At 54.9% G+C, this 15,273-nt stretch overlaps 1 protein-coding gene across 1 annotated transcript in view; it reads right to left on the bottom strand.

Moving 5' to 3' along the window:
• SLC12A5 (solute carrier family 12 member 5) overlaps positions 1–14,610 on the bottom strand; it is a 28,300-nt gene extending 13,690 nt beyond the window's left edge. Inside the window, exons 1-11 of the mRNA XM_089896989.1 lie at positions 14,559–14,610; positions 8,800–8,894; positions 8,320–8,451; positions 7,798–7,944; positions 6,932–6,986; positions 6,300–6,430; positions 4,103–4,344; positions 3,104–3,315; positions 1,303–1,473; positions 895–993; positions 689–746 (exon numbers count right to left, since the gene is read on the bottom strand). Coding sequence (XP_089753115.1) covers positions 689–746; positions 895–993; positions 1,303–1,473; positions 3,104–3,315; positions 4,103–4,344; positions 6,300–6,430; positions 6,932–6,986; positions 7,798–7,944; positions 8,320–8,451; positions 8,800–8,894; positions 14,559–14,610 — 1,394 coding nt within the window. The remainder of the gene's footprint in view (positions 1–688; positions 747–894; positions 994–1,302; positions 1,474–3,103; positions 3,316–4,102; positions 4,345–6,299; positions 6,431–6,931; positions 6,987–7,797; positions 7,945–8,319; positions 8,452–8,799; positions 8,895–14,558) is intronic.
• Positions 14,611–15,273: the final 663 nt, after the last annotated feature.

Here is a 15,273-nt window from a genome sequence, read left to right as displayed (position 1 = left end):
TCCAGAAGCCCTGAATGCTTACAGCTACTGGTACCCCTACGTGCGCACGCACGCACGCACACACGGCTCTTGGTCCCCTCTACTTTGGCCATGCTGTTCCCACTGCCTGGAGTGCCCTTCCCCCTCCTACTTTCCTAGGTAGTCTCTACCACTCAGCACGTAAAGTGGGAAGGAGAGATGAGAAAGCGTGTATAAGGCACTCCCACAGCATCTCCTCTTCCCCGACCCTCTGGGACTGGATCGCAGCCTCCATAACCCCCAGGCTTTGCTTTATCGCCACCCCTACAAGTCTGTTGACAAGTATGGTGACCAGCTCCAAAGAGCTCCTTCAGAACAAAAATCATGAGTTATTTATCTTTGTTATTTATCCCTGCCCCCAGAACCCTGGACAGTAGCTAACACATAGACATCCAGAAGTAGTAAATGAATTAGTAGATTTTAAAGAAAAAGGAAAGGAAAGTATCGTTATCTTAAAGGAAATCAGACACCGCTCATGCTTCTTGAGTTGGATTGACAAGAGAAAGGTGATTTATAAGAAAGTGAGTTGACAGGCAAGCCCTGTGGCCTCCCTCCCACAAGGCCCCTTGCCCACGTTTCAACTACCCTGCCAGACCTGTTTCCCAGAACCCGGCCCTCCATGCCCCCCCGCCCCCCCCAGAACAGGATCCTCCCTGATCCCCTTACTTACTTGTCCCGAAGGACGACCCCCTCGATGCAGGCCCCAAACAGAACAACGGAGCTGATGTCTGCAGCGGAGCATGAAGGAGAATCCCCAGGGTGGCGCTGTCCTTCCTCCCCACCCCTCCTGAGCCAGCCAGGTGAGGCGGCAGCTTCAGAAGCCCTCCGTCCAGCCCTCCCCACCCACGGTGGTCCCAGCCCAGCAGTGAAGGATACAGACAGCGGAGGTGGTGGCGATGGCCAGGATGGTGCCAGTGGGAATTGACTTCTGGGCATCCCGCAGGTCCCCAGAGCGGTTAGAACCAGCCATGATCCCTGTGAACAGAGGAGCAGCTAGGACAGGAGCCACAGGAGACCAGACAGACTGAGAAGAAAGGACATCAGCCTCAGAGTCAGGAAGCCGGGGATCTAGTCCTGGTCCACTGACTCCTATGAGACCTTGGACTTGTTACTTGGCTTCTCCGGGCCTTAATTCCCTCACCTGTCTGTCCAGTGGGAACTGAACTGTTGGCTCCTGCCTATGTAATGGGGCTGTTGGACTCAGAAATTCCCCACATCGTGACTGACTCTCTCCCTACCCATCCACTCCCAGCCAGAGTCCTCCCTTTCTGAGCTCCCCTTCACCTGTGACCGAGGGGAAGTAGATGCCAACCAGCAGGGTGAAGTAGGAGGTCATATCGCTGAAGACATAGGGATGGTCCATGTCGACAGGGGTACCATCTCCCAGGCCCACCGAGGGCATCCCACGCCTTTCCACAATCACCCCCTTGGTCAGGTAGGAGCTCCAGAGGTTCTCTGTGGGAGAGACAGGATGCTCAAGGAGAAGACCAGACGTCAGGGTGCCAGAGCTCTGGGGCCAGGAGGTGGGGTGGGCAGAAAGAAGGGTCAGGGTCAACCACCTCTCACTCCCCCTGGGCCTTATTTCCACCAACATTTCCGAAGCTCCCGCTTTGGGCCAGGTCATGTGCAGGGGCTTTGCACATGGATCAGATCTAGTCCTTGCCCTCAAATGGTCCGGTCTACTGGGGGACATAGACACACACATCTCAGGCTGATTCAGTGTGTCCCAAACTGATCTCACCACCTACTCACTCCAAATGGCTCCTTTCCTGTATCCCTTATTTTGGTAAATGACACTACCATCAACTCAGAGAGCTTGACATTGCCCTCAACTGCACCCTTTCCCCATCTCCGTTTCAAAAATCTCCAACTCCTGTCCCTTATTCCTCCTAAATATTTCTCAAATACGCCCCTTCTCTCCTTTCCAGGGTTCCTCCACTTCTGCACTAAATGTCAAATTTAGTGATAATTGTGACAAGAACAGGCAATTCTTGTGTGGAGGGCTGTCCTGTAGCACTGTAGGGTGTGTAAGAACATCCCTGGCCTCAGCCGCCAGATGCCAGTAATAACCCTTCCGTCGTGATAACCCAAAATGTCTCCAGACGTTGCCACACATCTCCTGGGGGGCAAAACAGCCCTGGTGGAGAGCCACTGTGCCATTCCCACTGCTGTCACTCCATCACTCCAGGTAAGAAAACCACTATCTCTCACCTGGACTCAGCATTAGCCTCCTCCTAGACTCCCTGACTCGGTTCCCTCTCTGCTTTTAGCCCATCCACGTTAGCAGCCAGAGTGAACCTTCACAAGCAACAAGCTGACCCGGTCCGTCCCTTTACTCAGAACCCTTTGGTGGCTCCTCGTTGCCCTCAGAACACTGTCCAAACCCTTCAACGTGGCTTCCAGGGCTGACCACAGTCAGGCTCACGCCAGCCTCTCCAACATCATTTCTTGATTGCCCCTCCTTCCTTTGTACTTTATGCCCCAGTCACACCAAATTACCTGTGGTTGGAAGGACACAATATGCTCTTCTGTGTCTGCATACTTTTAGGCAAGCTGTTCTTCTGCCTGTAATTCCCTTATTCCCTTTGTATAACTGAAAATCTCTTATTTGTCCTTCAAAACCCTTCTCAGATGAGTCCAGGAAGCCTTGTCTCACCACCTTATACACATGACCACTCCCTCCCTTGGGAGGTCTCTGTTCATTGAATGCACACCTACACATGTCCTAATTTATTTGCTATTACTTCTGTCTCTGCTATTAGACTCCTTGAGGCCAAGAACTGTGACTTATTTATGTTGTGTTCCTGGTGCCCAGTGCAGTGCTAGGCAGTTAGCAGGTACTTAGTGAATACTTGTTAAGCTGATAACTTTCTTTCCCACTAGGTGGTAAGGTACGCGAAGGCTCCCTTTCATCTCTACCTCTCATCTCTACCTCTCCGTGATCCCAAGGATAGAACATGGCCCAGAGTAGGTGCTCAATTAAAACTGATCGAATTTAACTGAATCCCAAGGAGTCCCTTAATCCTGTTTAAGCCACAATCCCTGCAGCATTCCCTAGACACCAGACCTCTTCCCTCCCTCAGACCTTTGATGAGGCCACTGGCAGCGCCAGGAATGCCCTGGATCTCCGTGACATTGTTTCGGGTGAAGTACTCATCACAGGTGGCGTTGAGGAATCGGGAGGAGCAGAAAAGGCCCCAGAGCCGTGTGGTCACTGTCTCATTTCCTTCCCAAGCCAGCTTGGCACAGACATCAAAGCCATGGCGAGACAGTGTGCGGTTCCCCAGGAGGCAGATCCTAGGGAGATAAACAAGGGAGGAGGGTGGTGAGGGACGTAACTTTGCCCTGGTTTCACAGTAGAACCGCCATGGGAGCACGAAACACGTAGATGCCAGGGCCCCATATCCAGAGATTCTGATTTAATTGAGATGGAGCCCAGGATCTGTGTTCTTTCAAAGCTCCCCACAAGTGATTCTTTTCTTTCCCCCAGGCCCTGGGAGTCCTAATCCCTGGACCACCAGGGAATTCCCTCCCCCCAGGTGATTCTAATATGCAGCCACGGCAGAGAACCACTGCTTTCGGGCGATGCTATTTCAGCATCGTGGACAGCAGTCTCCGTGTTCCGTTCTTCTGGGCAGTGGGATGTAGGGGAATGTGCCCTAGGGAGAGAGGCAGAACCAACAGGGATCTGAGCCCCGAGACCCTCTCTTCTATGTCCTTTCCCATGATAGAGAAGGTGTTTAATACTAAGAGGTTGTCACATTCCAGAAGCTTGTCCCTAACACAGACTGGTCTTCCCTTTAGAAATTGTTCCACTTGGCTCTTCCTAAGTCCACCTCACCAGCAAGCCATTGACCCTCACAAGGAAAACTGTGCACACCTCCAAAACATGTTATCCCATCCTAAAGAGATTTCCCTTAAACCAGGAGAGGTTTTCCCTCCCAAGGGAGTTTATTGTAAATCCACAACCACTCTGATTCTGAGAGATGGGGGCAGGGGAGTTGGCAGAGACTAGTGTGAAGACCCTGAAACCAGTCCAGGGAGGAGGGGGAGGATGCCTGAGGCTCAGGGCAGTAGCACTTACGGGAAGTTGGGTGGGTCAAAGGCAGATTTGATGACCCCGGCATAGATGGCCAGGATGGAGAGGATGACACAACCCAGGAAGACCAGGGCAAACTTGTTGACATACTTGACGCCCACAAATACCACGGTGGCCATGCAGGTGAGCACGCAGGTGCCGTACACACGCATATTGTTCAGCATGGCTGCTGCCTCCCCACTGGCATCTTCTGCCTTGAAAATGGCCATAGCTGGGAAGAGGTAAGCCTGTGGGAAAGGGGTGTGGAGGTCAAGTAAGGAAGTAACCCACTAAGTAACCAACTAAGAATCACCCCAAGGAAATAACCTGAGGTGCAGGCAGGGCTTTGGAGAAAAGATACACATCACAGCATATTTACAGTAGTACAAGGCTGGAAGTGACATCCAATGACAGGGGAATAGTTAAGGAAATCATGGTCTATCCTGCAAGGACTATTATACTGTCATTAAAAGATTGTATTGCAGAAATGTTGGGAGCAATTATTAAGTTCTATTCTTTTGTTATCAAGTATAGCTCTTAATGATTATTTATTGTTTTTATTATTTCAATAAGAAAGGCAGATATAAATTAGACATTCATCCCTAGAGGATTGGGTAAATAAATCATGATATTTCTGAATAGACTATGTAGCTGTTAAAAAGGACAACATGGATTTATATGAACTGACTCGAAAAGGCTATCCATGTTATATTAGGTAAAAACAATCAATTTTTGAAAAGAATGTGTCTTATCTCATTTTTGTAAATATATATGTGTACTTACATGTGACTATATACACACATATGTGTATATATGTCTGTCTGTGTGTAGATACATCAAAATGTTAACAGTCGTTTCCCCTGAATGGTAAAAATGTGAATAATCTTTATTCTTTTTGCACATCTGTATTTTCCATAATTTCTATACTAAATATTAATATATTTATATTCTTACAAAAGTTATTTTCACTTGTGATATTTGCAAAGAGGGTTTCGCATTATTAGAGAAATCTATAGAGTTATATTTTCTAAAGACAGAATACAATATCACAAAAAACTAGAAGGATGCACCAAATGATGGTTTGCCTTAGGAGATTGTTATTTCCTTTTTTACATTCTTTGATTTTTTTCCAATTTTATGCAATGGGTAGAATTGCTTTTATAATAGTTCTTTGATTTTGTAAAAGCCATAGAGGTCTATTATTATTCTCTCATAATTTGGCTTTTGGGGTCCTTTATTCCCCATCTACCCTCCCTGCCCCTGGACGCCTCCATTCCATCCCAAAACCAGAAGCTGCAACATCTGTTAGTTCTAGTTCTCTGAAGCCGAGTGGTTGGGTGGACAAGCACGGGCTTCAGGGTCAGGAAGACACAGGTTCACATCCCTTCCATACATCCCTTAAACTCTCTGAGCCTTGCTTTCCGCATCCATAAAATGGGGACATCTTCTAACTAATGCAAGGGTCGTGAGGATAAAATAAAATGATACATTGAAGGCCACGGGGCCTGGGTAGAGTAGGGGTTTGGGAAATAAATGTCAGCCCCACTTTCTATATACCAAGGAACCCTCTTCAGCTCCCACCTCACCTCCTCCTGCAGGGGCGGGAAGAACCGAGACCAAAGTCAGCAGCCGTCCACTTCGAACACTGCCCAGGGGCCTGACTTCTCATCAGTCATTGCTTCTAACAGATCTCTTAGCTCCCTCTTCTTCTCCTCTGCCATCCGCTAGCCATCAGCCCTCTACCACTAACATTCACAGAGCGCTTGGCACTGTCCCTGGCACACAGTAGGCAATTACTGTGTGACATGACTTATTATTTCTTATTTCATGATTTTACTCTTCCCAACCCACCTCTGCCACTCGGTAGCTGAGTGACCTTGAGCAAGTCATTTCACCTGACTGAGCTTATCATTTGTAAAATGGGCATAATAATACTTAAACCTCATGAGGATTCAAGCTAATGACTGTAAAGCACTTGGAACTCTGCTGAGAGCACAGTGGGTGCCTGATAAACGACAGCTGTTCATGTTACATAATTAGTGTATCCTGTCTCCCCAACTAGACTGTGAACTCTTTCCAGACAGAACCATGTCTGATTTTCCCTTGGCCTTACTTAGTGACCCAGCCTACAGGAGGTGTCCAGGGAGCATCAGTTAACTGACTGACAGCCTGGGGCCCACACCTCCTCCTTGGCCCCTCTCACCAGCAGGATTTCGATGGTGCCCAGGATGTACATGGCCCCAGCAAACGTAGTGCCCAGGTAGAAGCAGAGGCCCACAGCGCCCCCAAACTCTGGACCCAGAGACCTGGAAATCATGTAGTAGGAGCCGCCAGCTGCAGAAAAAACCCAGTATCAGCAAGAGGTTCGAGGGGCACTGGGCTGCCGTAGGGGATGAGGGAGGATCAGAGACAGTGGTGGGAAGGAGGTTGCTCTGGGCCTCCCAAGCCTTATAAGCTGTAGCCCTAGGACTGAAGGGAGACCCAGCCAGACACTCTGAGTGGCTTCTATAGCACTAATTCCCATGTTGCTAATTACCCCTCTAAGGAGGTCATGGCTCAGAAAATAGGATGATGGAGAGGAGGGTCTCAGGCAAAGGGAGGAGATCTTGCATTGCCCCATTCAACACCATCCAACACCTCCGTCCCCTCCCCTTCACACGGCTGCCCCCATCTATCCCACGAAAACGTCGTAACCCAGCCCCCGAATCTGCGGTATTGCTTCTCTGGGGTCCTGATGGCACCCAAAGCCCAGGACACTGTCCCTCCTTCCAACTACCCAGGCCTCCCTCCCAACCATCCAGGCCCCTTCCCCTCCAAGAAGCCCCAGTCACATACCAGGCACAACACCATTGGTTGCAATTGCACTCATGGAAATGGCTGTGAGCATCGTCTGTGAGGAGAGAGATCGTCAGAGTGGCGAATAGGGTGGGGGCCAAACCTTCTACCCCATAAACACCCGCCAGACCCACAAGTCCTCTTCCATCAAGCTTGTCCTCGGTCCTGTTCCAACTCCTACTCCTGCCAAGTCCTTCTTGTCCAGAAAACCCCTTCTTCACCAAGCACATGAAAGAAACGCAAGCTATAGCATCAGAGAGCTCTGGAAACCCCAGCTTGGCCTCTGACCAGCTGTGTGACCGGAGACAAGTCACTTCAGTTCTCTAAGCCTCAGTTTCTTCATTTATTAAATAGGCAGGAGTACTAGCTTCAGCACTGGCTACTCACACGCAGAGGGGGCTCAAGGGTCACGTGTGAGGAAACGTAAACGTCGTGAGAAGTAGGTGTTTAGTGAACATGTGATTTTTTTAGAGAGGATGGGAATAATTCAGTTACAAAGCTGTTTGGGACCCGTAATCCCATTTTTTGTGAGTCAAGACCTACTGAAATGTTAACTACTGTGAGACTGTAGGTGAGTTTTATTTATTAATGTACACCTATCTTTTTCATCAATGAGTCTGCGGTACCTGTGTAATTACAGCCAAGCACACACACACACAGCCAGGTGAAACCTGGTTAATAGCCATCAGGGACTAGCCTGTGAGATGCTGGAAGGACCAGGCAGACCTAATTTACTCTCAAAGATTACACGCAGTGGTTCCTATAAAAAGATCAGGTCTCATGCTTCCCCCTCCTCCCCCTCCCCCCGCCAGGTCCCTGCTCAGCCCCAGCTGCCAGGCGTCAGGAGAGGGGAGCGTGTCACTCACACAGGAGCAGCAGATGAAGACCATGCAGAAGGACTCCATGATGCCCGCGATGCCCACCACCCAAGTGAGTCGCAAGAAGAGGATGACACCAAAGATGTTCTGCAGGCACGGTAGGTACACGCCCATGAAGGTGCCCATGCGGGGGGCCTGCCAGGGAGGCCAGCGTCAGTTTCTGCAGCCCCCCAGTCAGTGCCAACACCCCAGGCCCACTCCTCCTACCCCGGCCCCTCCATCCCCCACTTTCCTCTTCTCTCCATCCCCGTCCCTTCATCCCTCTTCCCTCTGATTCTCATCTCGCTTCCCTCCTCCCTTCAGGCCTCTATCACCTACCCTTCAAGCCACCCCTCCCTCTCCCCTCCATGTCTATCCCTCACCTCCCATCCCTTCCCCTCCCTCAGCATCGGCCTCCCATCCCTCTGTCTCCATCATGCATCCCTCCATCTGAATCCATCTTTCCTGCCCCACCCCCTCTCCCCTCCCACCCTCCCTCCTCCCTCAGCCCTGCCTCCCCGAGGCCCTCACCTGCACCGGCTTCTTCTTTCCACCCTCATTGTTTTCTGCCTCTTCGTGCTCCCTACTTCCCTGGGGCAGGTTGGTGTAGTTGGCCAGGCCACTGAGCAGGGAGGACACCATGGGGCTGGTGTCCATCTCCTCCTGTGGAGGGAGGCTCTCAGTGTTGGGAGGCTAAGCCCTGGTCGGGGGTGGGGGGGCTAGACAGTAGGAGGCCGAGAGAGATGCAGACCAGGGGCAAACCGTTGAGGCTAGGATGAGATGAGCAAGGAGGAGGAGAGCAAGGAGAACAGGGAGAGAGGGGGTTGGGGTGAGAAGGGGGATAGCAGGGGAAAAGGGGAGGAGAAGAAATGACAGGGAGGTTCAGGGAGGAAGGTGGACCTGAGGGAGAGATGGAGAGGAGGGGACTGTTCCCCAGGGAAGGAGGGAGGGGGTGGCTGACGAAGGGGGAGGTGAACTGTGGGCGGAGGCCCAACTCCCCTGGCAACCCACCTCAAACAGGGCCATGTTCTTGCCATCATACTCCTTCCCCTTCTCTGTGTCGGTGCTGTTGATGAAGGGGCTGCTCTCCTTGGGGTTGCCATCACCTGAGAAGGCGGAGGAGTCAGGGGCCTGGCACCAGCTGGTTGTGGCCCACATACCTGGACGTCCAGCTGAGTGGCCGCTTTAACTCTCTGAAGCTCGGTCTGCACATTGGAAAACTGGAGCTAATACTACCTCCCTTGCAGAATTTTAGTTGACAGCGCATACGAAGAGCCTAGTGCGCTCCCTGGCTCGTACGGGGTATTTAATGAACGTGGAAGTGCTGCCTTGCTCTTGGGGGTCCTACTTCATTCACCAGGGCACCCTAGACTCTCCAGCGTCCCCTCCTTGACCACAACTAGCCCATCCTGGTGTTTGGGGGTGGGGGAAGGCAGAGAACCCTGCAGCTGAGGCCCCAAGGATACTCCACCTCTTGGAAGAGTGACCCCCCTTTGGCATCTCCTGTGTCCCTCATTCATCTTCAGTCAACAAGTATTTACTGGATGTCTCCTGTGTGCCAGCGTGGGCATGGGCGTGGGGGAGTAAAACACAGAATAAGACACCATCCCAGCCCTTGGGGAACCCAAAGGCAGGGGAGATAAACCAGCAGCCAGGAATTTCCAACCCAGAGGATAAGGTCCGCGGTAGAATATGAAAGAAGAGCTGTGGTAACACAGGAGAAGAGTTCAGCCCAGCCTGGGAGGTCACGGAAGGCTTCCCAGAGGAAGTGACGTGTCGGCTGAGAACTGAAGGATGAGTAAGAGCTAGACTGGGAGGGAGGCGGGAGGGTGTTCCAGGCAGATAGAACAGCAGAACAGCATGTTCGATGGCCCAGAGGTGAGAGTGAGAAGAGTGGGTCAGAAGAGCTGGAGGAAGCTTGATCCGGCAGGAGTCTAAGGAAGGAGTACGGTGGGGTGGGGGGCAAGGATGGGGAGTAGCATGTAAAAAAAAAAAGAGGCTAGGAAGGTAACTGCGGGCCGGGTCCTTAAACGACTAGCCGGCCATGTTAAGGATTTTGGACTTCATCCAGAGGACAATGGGAAGTCATTGAAGAGTTTCAGGCCAAAAAACACCATGAACAGATTTGTGTTTTAGAGCAATTGCTCTGGTCTTTAGATGAAGAATACAGAAGCTAGTTAGGGACTTTCAGAAATCTGGGCAAGGGCCAATGATACCCAGACCAGAAGCAGGGTGGAACCATGAATAGACTCCAGAATTATTGGCACACATTTCTATGCCAGATATTTGAGGATGTGGGAGGGAGGAATCTAGGATAAGGCCTGGGTTTCTAGCATGGGTAAATGGGTGGATATGGTGCTATTTAATAAACAGGGGAGGGCTTCCCTGGTGGCGCAGTGGTTGAGAGTCTGCCTGTCGATGCAGGGGAAGCGGGTTCGTGCCCCGGTCCGGGAAGATTCCATATGCCGCGGAGTGGCTGGGCCCATGAGCCATGGCCGCTGAGCCTGCGCGTCTGGAGCCTGTGCTCCGCAACGGGAGAGGCCACAGCAGTGAGAGGCCCGTGTACCGCAAAAAAATAAATAAATAAAAATAAATAAACAGGGGAAAGAAGGAGATTGGGGGTGTGGAAGTTGCTGAATTTGATTGCTGGTGAGGCGCTATAGGACACCCAAGTGAATATGTCCAGAAGCACTTGGATGTACGGATCAGTCTGGGTCCCAGGAGAGAGGCCAGACAGGAGGAAGACATGGGGGTAGCCCATGAAAAGGCGTGTAGGAAGTGTGTGAAACCGTGTGCCTGGAGGAGATCATCCAAGAAGAAAGCCTCTAGGGCATTAAGGAGAGGGTCCTTTCAAAGAGATGTAAGGGGCCCTCCACAGACACACTCCCTTGGCTTCAGCCATCACACTTTCTCAGTTTCAGGGCTGAACCCCAGCAGTAGACATCTCTTTGGACTCCGGAGAAACTCTCCAATGACCAAAACACAAGTGAAGTTGAGGCCCTACATATTCTGAATTTCCTGTCCCCTCATCTCCTGGTCCCTCTCTCTCTCCCCATCTCCCCAAATCCTCCCCAGCCTCTCCTCCTGGAAACCTTCCTTCATCTCTCAGCCAGGGTCCATCCCCAGAGAATGACCTGCTATAACCAATCTCATCCCGACTCAAAATTGTGGAAGTGATGCCTCACATCCTCAAGGGAAACCCACCACCGTCTCCTGTCACCATCTCCACTTCACTCATCAAGCCAAGAACTTCTGCTCCCAACAGGGGCCTCCACCAGCTCACTCTTCTCCTCACATATGTGGGTTCCTGGGACTCGCAGACCGGTCCTCCCAGTGGGAGCCTGACATGTAATAGGTGCTCAGGAAAAAGTCTGTGGAGGTGAATTCCCCCAGGCTCCCTTCCTGACCCCCAGTGTCTCAGAAGAGCTGTTTGGGGCCAGAGAAAAGGAGAAATAAAAGTGAGGTGGGTCCCTCCTCCTTTTAAAATGCTGGCAAGATGCTTTAAAATGCTGGCAAGATGTTCCTATCACACTACGGTGGTAACTAGAGAGGTTGAAGGGGGATGAGGTGAGAAGAAATTTCTTGATGGTTAAGAAAACAGGCTGGAGCCAAGGAGATTTAGGTTCCAGTCCCAACTTCGGTGGCTGTGTCGACACGTTGGGCAAGTCACTTAAACTAAGCCTCAGTTTCCTACTTTGCAAAGGGATAATAATGGTGTTTAACTCATAGGGCTGTTGTGGGGATTAAGTAAAATAATGCCTGTTGGGCGTGCCCGGCACCTAAGTGTAGCTACTGCTGTTACTGTTACAATTACGATTACTAATAGACGTGGTACCCCGTCCAGCCTGGGCTCCCTATCCCACACGCCTTCCCCGGCAGCAAGATTTAGGGGCCCTGTCTCCTGTGGGACTGGGTCCCTCTCTCCACAGCGTCCGCTCTTAGGGGCAGGACAACCAGACACGAGAGCCCCCCATTCCTTTCACACCCCCTCCCCTCCTCCTTCGTGGGGGCGCGGGGCGCGTGCAGGGCGGGGAAGGGGGGCGTCCCGGCCCGAGACCCGGCATCGAAGCACCTCCGCGCCGGTCTCCATGGCGACGGCGCGGGCAGAGAGCGCAGCGCGGAGCAGAGCCGGCCACGCGCCCGCAGCGGCTTATGTAACGCGACGCGCAGCGCGGAGCCGGACTCCCGGCCGGATCGCAGCCCCGAGATGAGGGCAGGGGAAGGGGCGGTTCGTAGGCTTGTCCTGGGTCCCGCCTTTCCACCCGCCGCCTGGGTGGGACGCCAGGCCCCCGGTCTCGTCTGCCAGGGCTGATTTCGTCCCCTCCCTGGAACACCGGTTGAAGGGGAGGGGTGAGCTTCATGAGTTCTCAGAGGAGCAGGACTACGAAGGGGGAACTCGCCCTGATTCCCCAGAGCCAGGAGTCAGGATGATGGGAGAGCGCCGTGCAGCGCGCGCGCGAGAGGCAGGGCCAGACTGAGGCTGAGCCCTCTCGGCCCCCCCCCCCCGCCCCCTGGGAGCTCTCCGCCCGAATCGGCTTTCAATTAAGCGGCGGCGGCCAGAGCTCCCGGGGAGGAAACAGGCTAGCGGCGCGGGCTAAGGAGCCTCCCCTGGGGGCCTGGGGCTAGGCCTGGGGGAATCCCCAAGCCAGATTGGGGGAGTAGGGGAAGGCGTCAGACCCCAAGAGGAAAGGAGACCTGGGGCCAGAGACAATAAATATCCTTGTGTCCTTTCGCCCAGAGGAGCCTTCTTACTCTGGTCATTCCCACCTCCCCGAGGTCAGGACCAAGGGTCCCCTCCTACATTTCCAAGAACCTAAGTTCAGAGATGCCAGTGGTTGTCGGCCTGGTGGTCTTCCCTCAAGCCCAGGAGGTCCTTAGAGCCGCCTGTCATCGTCTCCAGGCACCACTGGGAGGCCTTCTTTCTCTCTCTGGGACCCAACATGCCAGACCCAGGTCCTGGCCACTCTAGTTCCAGATCCTGGACACTGATATCTAGGGAGAAAGTCTCCCCACGAGCCTGCTACACTCAGAGTCTGGGAAACTTATGGGGAGGGGGTAGAACTGAGGGAGTTCCTAGTTAGACTACTGCTTCACACACAGAGGCCACTTTTCTAAGCCACATGAGACCCCATGGAAATCCCATGGCGCCCAGTAAGACGCCATCCTCAGGGTAGAGAAAGCAGGGACTGGGGGATTGGACCCATACCCCGTGTCTGCGGGAGCAGAGGCCCCTCCTCAGAGTGGTGACATCTGAAGGGGATCCCAGGTGGACATGGCCCCCCTTCGTTCCCTAGGAACCGCGACGGGATGCCGGGCTCTGCTGCGGACTCGACTTTGCCAAACCCTCTCCCTCCCGCAGCCTAAGCCCGCTGTGGAGGGGGGCGGCTGCGGACTGAGGTAACCTCAGGGTGACTGTGGAGATGGATGAGTTAGGCAGCCAGTAGTTCCTACCCGTACTCAGCCTCAGGGAGGAAGAAGGGGTGTCAGACAAAGGATCGGGGACCCTGGTGTCCACAGCCTTCCCAAGCGACCCCTTGGCTCTGACTTGGACCCAGGATCCGGAGTACTTCAAGGCCAGGCTGCCAGTCCCTGGAAGACCCTGCTCTTTCAGCCTTGGGCCATCCGTGGGGGAGGTCTGCAGGAGTCTCGGCCCAGAGGGTCAAGCAATGCCCAGGGGAGCGTTTGAGGCGCTGAGCGCAGACAGCCAGAGCGGGAGGCGCGCTAGTGCGCAAGGGACGCAGCGCCGCTGGAGGGTGGGGGCTGGGGGCGGCTGACAGCCGTGCTGGGTGGCTGAGACCGCGGGGGGGCGGCGGGGGGCCCGAGAGCCCGAGGGGGTGGCTGGCCTCGCAGACCTCAGAGCAGGGAAAGCGCGGAGGAGAGTGGGAGCCGCGAACGGACTCGCTCCAAGCCCCTCGGCTCCTAGCGAGTCTCCGCACCCACCGCAGCGCGTCCGCAGTGTCCGCGCCACGGCGCCAGGGATTCGGCAGCTGGGACCCCATTCCCGAGGCCTCACTGGGGAAGCTAGCAGAGCTGACAGGAAAGACTCTCCCCTGCCCCGCCCTTGAAACCACATTGCTATGCCAGGGTACCCAGAGGAAGGGGAGGGGGAGGAAGGAGGGTGATCTTGCTTCCCGTCCCAAACCCACGGGAACGCGAGAGGGAGAAGATTCCGCAAAGTAGAGCTGAAAATCCCCGGAGGGGGTACGCTTCGGTCTGAGGTCGGACCCCGGGCAGCTTTGGGGGAGGAGGCCCGGACCGCATCAAGTGACCCCTTAAGGAGACACCGCAGCCGGACGGGGGCTGTCATATGGCTCCAATCCCCCCATAGGCACCTTCCCCCCATCTTTCAGCTGGAAGACTCAGAGCGAGGGACTGCCGCAGACTGCGCCCCCCGCAACCCCCGCGCTCTGCGCCAGGACGCCAGGGTCCCTCCTCGGGAAGAGGAGCCCTCCTCCCTCCCGTCGAGCTACACGTCAGCCCGTTCTAGCTCTTCCAACCCCTTCCCACCGCCTCCCCTGCTTAGCTACCCCACGTCTGCCCCCGGGCCGCGGGCAATGGCAGCCCCTTGGCCCCCAGCCCTGTCCCCGGGCGCGGCGCATTCCAGCACCTCGTACAGTGCCTGGCGCATTCCAATGGAGCTGGGCTCCAGGCCGCCTTGGGCGCCCACCGCCCCGGTCAATCCCCACCTCTCCTCTGAAGGAGGCGGCCCCCGCTCTGCCTCTAACCCCAGAGCCGCTTCCTCTCCTCGCCGCCCCCGGACCGCTGCTTACCAGGGTTGGCTCCCCCATCGCCGTCCTCGCAGTCCGTCAGGTTGTTTAGCATGGTGGCGGCGCGGCGCCGGGCCCGGGGATGGCTGCGGCGCCTCACCCGCGCCCCTCTGCCTGCCTCCGCCGCTTTCTCGCTCGCTCTAGCTCTCTCTCGCTCTCCGCTCCACGGAGGAAGAAGCTGCAGTGCCCGCCCGCCCGGCGCACACACACTCGCACACGGACACACGCTCACACCCGCGCGCGCCCCCTCTCAGCGGCGGCGCTGCTCGCCTCATCCCGTATGCAGGAGGCATGAGCCACTGGCGGGGTTTTGCGGGGGGGAGCGCGGGAGGGAGAAAGAAGAGGGGACAAGGGGCGGGCAGTGCGCTCTTGGAGGCCCCCTCGCACGAAAACTGGGGGCTTGCGCGGGTGGGATGGAGAGGGTGCTGCGGGGGATGGGGACCTCGCCTCCCTTGAGCAGACGTAGCTCCGCCCGCCCCCCACTCTCCGGCGCAGGCGGGGCCGGCACGTGGGCAGGTGCCATCCCGCGCCCTAAAAATAACGGCAGGGAACTAGGTCGCGGCCGCGGGGAGGCGGCCCCGCAGAGGCTGCCTGGCCGAGGGTCATCCGCCCCCTAGAGGGAAGATGAGGGGGGCTGAGGCGGCAGGGGTAGGGCGCCATGGAATATGGGTCCCTGGAGAGCCTGTCTGCAAAGCTGGGAAGGCCAGCCCTGAAGAAC

This window comes from Delphinapterus leucas, chromosome 15 (genome assembly GCF_059928025.1).
Source record: "Delphinapterus leucas isolate spDelLeu-1000000601 "Yukka" chromosome 15, BTC_Dleu_Yukka2, whole genome shotgun sequence".
NCBI classification, from domain to species: domain Eukaryota; kingdom Metazoa; phylum Chordata; class Mammalia; order Artiodactyla; family Monodontidae; genus Delphinapterus; species Delphinapterus leucas.
The sequence above is the reverse complement of the archived record's forward strand: the minus strand, read 5'-3'. Positions and strand labels throughout refer to the sequence as shown.